Below are 7,062 nucleotides of genomic sequence, written 5' to 3' on the forward strand. Positions count from 1 at the left end.
TAAGGACGTGATGTTTTTATTGAAATGGAATAAATGATTAAGAACCAGTCTGTCTGTGAACTACAGAGATCAGAGCTCCAACAGAACCAGGATTTTACAGAGGCAGCCACTGAAGTTCTAATGACACCTGGTAGAAGAAGAATACTGACGTGAGAACTGTGTGAAAGTTGCGACCTTTGTCATGAAATGTATTCTGAGTGCGGCACACCTGGGCTGAACGATGGTGGATGCATTTGCATTAAAAAACTGTTTTTAAATGAACCCAGAGCAGGGCTGCTGGGTTTGTAAACTCTTCTTTAAAAACTCATTCATACAGTACTCTGATAAATAAAGTATTCAAGTACCTGCCAGCACTGTCACACTGTGTTCTTGTCTTCAGTAAAAAATGCCTGGGTTGCAAACTCTCAGCCTAAAGACATAAAATAACATTGCTGCAGAGAAAAAACAGTTCAGAAAGCTGACTGTCTGTAAACATTAAGGCTTAGTGACCCCCCCCCCTCCACAGAAATGAGACAGGGGGAGGGGGGGTCCCACCACTGTGGTCATACACTTCCTCTTCCACCTTCATTTTTGATCCCTCCTGGAGTGGTTCACTCATCTTAGTGCTCAGAAAAGTTCCTTTACAGTCCCTGTAATCATCATATATTATCTAAAGTATAAATAAAAAGTGGGCTATAATACATACGAGGTGAGAATGGAGGCGTGATCAAATTTGAAAGGGGCTTGAATTAAAAAGAAAACAGGGTACAGCGACAGACTCTTACCACAGGGTGCTGTTTCGCTTCTTTCTTCGCTGTAATCTAAGCTGCTACAGTCTAACCTGCTAAGGGGAACATGAGCTGGAAGCATCTGCAGACACTTCTCAACATGTCTGCTTCCAGACCCGTCAAACGGAACCAAGCAACACGCATGTTCACATGTTCTCCTCACATAGCTGCTGGGTGGCCCACGTCCAGCCTCCTCTGAGCAGAGCCTCTTTTTCGGCCCGCTGGCCTGGAACTGACCATGTTTCCCAGAGTTCCTGGTGTTCTGAAGAAGGCTTTGGAAGAAGAGCAAGGGGTTTCCTTTGGACTGTGAGGGGTCTGTGGAGAGACAGCAGTCGGTCAGCGTGGGGGGCGGGGGCGTGTCGTTCCGGACATGGCGAGCGCTCTTACCTGAGGTTCTGGGCTGTTGATACTGGCCTGTGAGGGTGAGAACCTGCTCTGAGTGGGAGTGGAACCTGGGGAGGGCAGGGCTGTCCTGCTGACGTCCGATGACACTGCAGCCCTGAAAGGCGTCGCCCCCACCATAAAGTGGCCTGGGGGCACCATGGCGGGCAGGCCGAAGCCCAGAGGGGTGGGGCTATCGGAGGTGAGGTGCTGCATGCTGCCGGCCACCAGGGGGTAGTGGGGGATGGCTGCAGATGGAAGGAAGACGTACGGCAGCGCCATAGCAGGGATGCTGCCTGGTGCAATTGCCACGCTGGCTGGCGGCTGGCCGGCGGGGATGAGGAAGTTGAGGCTGTTTAAACCTAGGGGAGGAAAAGGCGTTGGCAAGGTTCCTGCACAAACATGCGTGTTCTCTGAAACATACCTGCAGTGTTGGGAAGGTACAGGTAGTGTGAGGGCTGCTCAGCGCTGCTGTCTGCGCAGACGGCTGCTGAAGTCCTGCTGCTGTGCAGCTGTGCGCTCTCTGCTGCAGCTCCCAACTGCACAAAACAAGCAGGAGTCAGAAGAAATCATCCTGATTTGGCTCAAAAAAGGTCCAAAGGCAGTTAGAACATCACCTCTGCAACATCATTGGACCCTGATTTTCCTGTCCGTTTTCCCCCCATCTCCTCCTCTTCCTCACTCTCCTTCCTCCTCTTCTTCCCAGCCTCCGGGCTGGATAATCCCTGACCCTCAGGGGTCTGCTGGAGCGTCTTCGGTCCCCTGAATAGAGTGAGCAGCGAGGGGCGAGACAGGCTGGGCAGGTAGGCCAAGCAGTGAGGAGAGGACAGGAGCAGGGGTTCAGGGTAGGGGTGGGCTGCTAGAACGGCCTGGTGGGTGGAGGAGGGGGGCGACAGGTGGGATCTGGGGAGAAATGAGGCCTGGAGTCAGCCGTCACGCCCTGCTTCACTCTTTCAGACATTCTAGGGTGAAGGCGACAGATAAGTTCACATCCATCAGGCCCTCAAACCTGCTGCTCCACATTACAGAAATAAACACCAAGGGATTGTGGATTTTTGATGTGTTTAAGTGCTGCTAGAATGCTGGGTCATCAGAGTTTTCTTATCAGCCACTTGTCAATATTATCTATTAAAAATCTTTAAATGTTTTCATTTTCATAACCAGATAAGCCCTGATTGGGGACGATTGGCGTTTACTATTTGAAGATTTGTCTGCTCTCTGTCTTTGTATTCCTAGTTAGTTTTAAGCTGCTGTCATTTCAAGTTGGGTATAAATTGTTTTTTGTACGTTTTTGATATTTGACTGTACATGTGAATACACAATTTAAGTACATAGTTACGCACAAAATGTGTTGTCTGAGATACAAATCAAGAATTCTGCACACACACAAATCCAGTGAGACCATTTTCTCTCCGTCCTCGTCACTTTTGGGCTGCAGTCTTTGGTGCAGCAGAAAGACTGTGTCCTGGGAAGCAGGAAGTAAAAACATTTCTTCTTCCTGCAGAGTGGAGGCGTTCAACATTTGTGGAGCAACTCCAAACACCTGCAGAGTTTGATCCCCCTAAGACGTTTGTTCAGAAATGTTCTGCTGATTACGGCCGCCTGTCTGCGCTTCAAGCTCCTGAGTTAAAGGGATCATTTTTGATCTTGAGCACTGGTGTGGGTTGGTTTTGTCAGAAACGAGCAGCATTTCTATCAGCAAAGACATAATGGAGGAAGAACTTACGCGTGGAGCTCTGCAGGAGCCTTCCTGGAATAATCTACAGGCTGGTTTGGACCTGCGGTGGAAGATGGGATCAGTTTTGGGCTAAACCTCAAACACGATGCGGTTCAGTCTAAGGCGGATTTGTTTCTTACTGCGGGGGGCACAGCGAGGGCTGCAGGGCGCCGAGCTGACCTGCCGCTCCACGGCGGCAGCAGAAGGCGCTGTGTTGAAGGAGGAGTGGCGGCACAGCTTCAGCTTCCTGGCATCCTGTTGGCTGGCGGGCTGGGGGTGCTTGGCTGGAGCCTCTGCGCACAGAGCAGAGATTAGAAAGGCTCTACGCTCTCCTGGTGCAATGTGGACGGTTTCCGGTTTCTCACGGGCGTTTCCAATGCCGCTGAACTCCACAGGGCCCAGCCACCTGAAGGCCGGCTTCCTGCCTCTCTCCTCTCTGACGTGAACCTTCTTTATGAGGTTCAGGCTGGTCAGCACGTTGGCGATGTCATAGAGGCGCCGCACCTTCGCTAAAAGTTCACACGGGACTCGGTTAACTTCCTGACAGAGAATCTTGAGGATCTGCAGGATTTTCAAAAGGTCTTACTTTTGTACTTGCTGTGGCTCGACGAGTCTCGACTCTCCTCGATGAGGATCTGCGCTGCGGCGTCCAGAGTCACCGTCTGAGTTTTGGACACCAGGAAGAGCATGACAAACTTCTGGCTCATGATGCGCAGAGATTTGTCCTTCCTGTTTCCACCAGCTGCAAAACACCAGGGAAAACGGTAACCCTGCCTCCTCTGACAAAGGTCTGCAGGGCTCTGGGTTCATGTCTGCTTTACTGCAACCAGAACCAGAACCAACGTGAACAGAACTCAGGATCAGATAGCAGCTGAGCAGCAGAACAGTTCTCCAAGATCAGAGCAAAAGCAGGAGAACGGTCTGATTCACTACAGTTACAACACAACACACAAACAAGACACCAACCACAACACAGGACACAAAATATTAGGGATGTCCCGATCAGAATAGGTGAAGGTTTGGTGACTGTAGCTTTTGTATCTTCAGACCTATTGAACATATTTGACTATATGTCATTCATATCTCCATTACAAATAAAAAACAATGGCTTTCTTCCAAAATTGTTGTTGTAGCATCAATGTGATGAGTTTTCGTGACTACATTACATCTTCGTTGTTCACCTTTCAACACATCCCTTCAGGGATGACCACAGCCAATCAGCTTTCACTGGTTTGCACAGGTGGTGACACAACCCTGTATTTTATCCGGGCTCTGGACCGGCACAGGGAGACCCAGACGTTGTCCATGCGCCAGTCCTACACGCAGCCAACTGAGCCATCCAGCCTCTCTGTCTAGCTCATATCAATGTAACAGTTTATTTGTTTAGGTTGTTTTGACAACATTATGGATTTATTTAGTTGGTTTATTTTTTTGGATCGCCTTTTCCCGGCGCTCGCACGGCTTTGCAGCGTCTCACTGCTGTCTCTGTCGGCAGCGCAGAGAGCAGTTCTCATCACAAAAGAAACAAAATTTTTGAACTTTTTTCTGTTAAAATGTCTTTGTTTGTATTGGTTTGTCTTAATTCAAACAAAGACATTTTAACAGAAAAAAGTTCAAAAATTTTGTTTCTTTTGTGATGAGACTCTATAAAGATCTTCCATTGTTACTAAGGTGATTTTCTGCGCCTCCTGCTGCCATATTCCGCTGCACATCACGCCAATAAAACGTTGTGATCCGTTCATGTTATGCAGACTTCTAGAATGGCATTTATTTGAAATAATAAGCTTGGAATATACAGCGCTGATCAGGACATCTCAACAAAATACACAAACAAAAAATGCACAAACAGACACTGTACGCAACATGGATACAACCCAAAACATCACCAGCAAATAGACACTAAACAAACAAAATAAATTCGATGAAGTACCAGCCAAACCATGAATTTAAACAGAAATTCTGCCATAAACGTCGCTGGTCTTAATCTGTTTAAATGGCAACAAAGAAGGTTGGGTAACCATGGAAACGCTGGACCCTGTGTTGCCAAACTGTGCCCTAACCTGAGATGCTATAAAGACGTTACCGTTTCCAGTCTCAGCCTCTGCTGCTTCTTCTTCTCGACTCGAGTCAATCCTCCCAGTGTCCGCGGCCTGATCCATCTGCAGGTGGTAGCCCTGCTCCCGCCCCCTCTGCTGCAGCTCCTGCAGCGTGGCCTGCAGCTGCTGGCGGCCGTACCAGTGATAGCTGTTCTTGGCTATCCGGCCCACAATGCTCAGGGACTCGAGGACATTCACAATGTCGTAGATTCGCCGCCGCTCCACCCCTGTTGAGTTATTACACAAATACAGGATCACCGCACGAGCAGCAAAGGATTTATGCTTTTAAAATTTACATCAGGGACTTCCAATAACTGAGATACTGCATCCTTCAGGCTCTCACCCAGGCTGGTGGCCACCTCGTCCAGGGAGATCCAGATGAGGGGCTGGGATGGTGGGTAATCAGGGTAACGGGCCAAGAACTTCTGGCACAGCAGACCCAGACTCTTCTGCTTCCTGCTCGGCTTCTTGTCTTCATCCTCCTTTTCATTCATAGCTGCAAACTGAGCAGATAAGCTTTAAATCTCAGTTCCAATCATACAATTACCATGTAACTAGCAGTAACATGTATTTTTCTTCTAAGAATATCAACAAGTCTAACAATAAAGCCGGGCCTTCGGGTACCTGACACAGGTCTTCCAGCTCTGGGTCCTCCACTGACCCGTCTGGGCTCCCGGGGTTTTCCTTATCGTTCTCCAGGGGTCGAAACAGCACCTTCTTCATCTCTCTGTCCCGGATGTCCGAGCTGGCGGCGCGGATCAGCACCTTCAGGTTGGCTGTGGGTGTCCAGGGCTCTGCCGGAGCTGAGTGTTTGATGGGGGTGAGGTCGAGGGTCAGAGTCCTCCTGCTCTTCAGCAGCATGCTGGACTCCGCAGATTTCAGTGGGATAGACTTTCTCCTGTCCACGCACACGTTCTCCTGTGGATAGGAGAGGTCAGGGAATGTGATCTGGATCCAAACCCTCACCTAACCGCTCTGACTGACATTCCTGCCCACCTTCTGCTCGGTGTGGCCCGCATCCTTCGGAGGCCCCCCGCTGCAGCTCCTCCGCGGGCTCTTGAGGTCCCTCAGCGTCACGCACTTCACATCCATCAGGAGAAACTGCAGAACAAGCACGGAGCCGGGCACGCACGACGTGAGCAGCATCTCCCTTCAGCCACATTTGATTTGGCGCAAAGATCATCAGCTAACTAGCACATAGCTGGCTAACTGCGCCACTTTAACGCCACTTCCCCGTAGTGTGAACAAACCCAGTCCAGCTTTTTAGCTTCATTGGTGACCAAACTAAACAGACCTAAACTAAGTAGCCTCAGATAAGTTATAAAATTAGTTTATAACCGTTAAAGGGCCAGTTCCCTCTATTTAATCACCAATCAAAATCTTCATCAAGCCTGAACCTCATGTTTCACTGACTAGGGGGCATTAATATATGAATTTAGTGATGATCTAAGCGGTTAATTTTGGTTTAATTAGATTTATAGCTAAACTTTTTTGGAAAACATTACATCACTGTTCCAGACAGCAGGAAACCACTGGAGGGAAAGTTGGTATTTACCCTGTATGGCCTCCGAGTATAAATAAATCCTCCCCAGCGTTGGCCTTTGCGATCTCGTCCTCGTTCAAGCCACCATCGCTGAATGATTTCCTCTTTTTGAAAATTAGCGGGCAGTTTCTTTTTTCTAAGCTGTCCCGTCATGTGACGCCGCAGCCCCGCTTGTTGGAACAGTCTGTCCAGCCCAGACGCAAAACCTCAGTAACACCCGCTTCAGCTTATGTTCTGGCGCTCTGAAGCAGCTGGATCACTCCATCCAATCAGAAGGCTGCTGGTTGGAAACGTCATCGTTCTGTTATCCAATCATCGGGCCTGGTTTCCAGATGTCCGAAAAGAATGGGAGAGAGGCCACGCCCCCAGAGTTGTGTTGGCGGTGCAACAGGCGCGCTCAGCCCTGAACAGGGCGGGGATGAAGAGCTCTCACTCTGACATTTTTACGAGCTCCATTCATTTAATTTTAATGTAGATAAAATGTGCCAACACAACTTGATAATCAAACTGTTATTAACCCTAGTATAACAGAAAGACAAGAATTTACTCATAAGTTCA

The 7,062-nt window shown here is 48.9% G+C and overlaps 1 protein-coding gene across 1 annotated transcript; it reads right to left on the bottom strand.

Annotated features, from left to right (window-relative positions):
* On the bottom strand, positions 1 to 6,722 carry LOC101158988 (transcription factor E2F7). Its single transcript, XM_023952502.1, has 13 exons — positions 6,517 to 6,722; positions 5,958 to 6,062; positions 5,586 to 5,879; positions 5,305 to 5,464; positions 4,949 to 5,188; positions 3,452 to 3,607; positions 3,231 to 3,374; positions 3,006 to 3,158; positions 2,875 to 2,926; positions 1,766 to 2,051; positions 1,573 to 1,687; positions 1,155 to 1,510; positions 1 to 1,082 (listed from the first exon to the last, which is right to left on the bottom strand). Exons 1-13 carry the CDS (start codon positions 6,655 to 6,657, stop codon positions 927 to 929), a joined length of 2,358 nt encoding a protein of 785 aa, XP_023808270.1. The 5' UTR covers positions 6,658 to 6,722; the 3' UTR covers positions 1 to 926.
* Positions 6,723 to 7,062: the final 340 nt, after the last annotated feature.

Source organism: Oryzias latipes, chromosome 23, assembly GCF_002234675.1.
Source record: "Oryzias latipes chromosome 23, ASM223467v1".
Classification (NCBI taxonomy): domain Eukaryota; kingdom Metazoa; phylum Chordata; class Actinopteri; order Beloniformes; family Adrianichthyidae; genus Oryzias; species Oryzias latipes.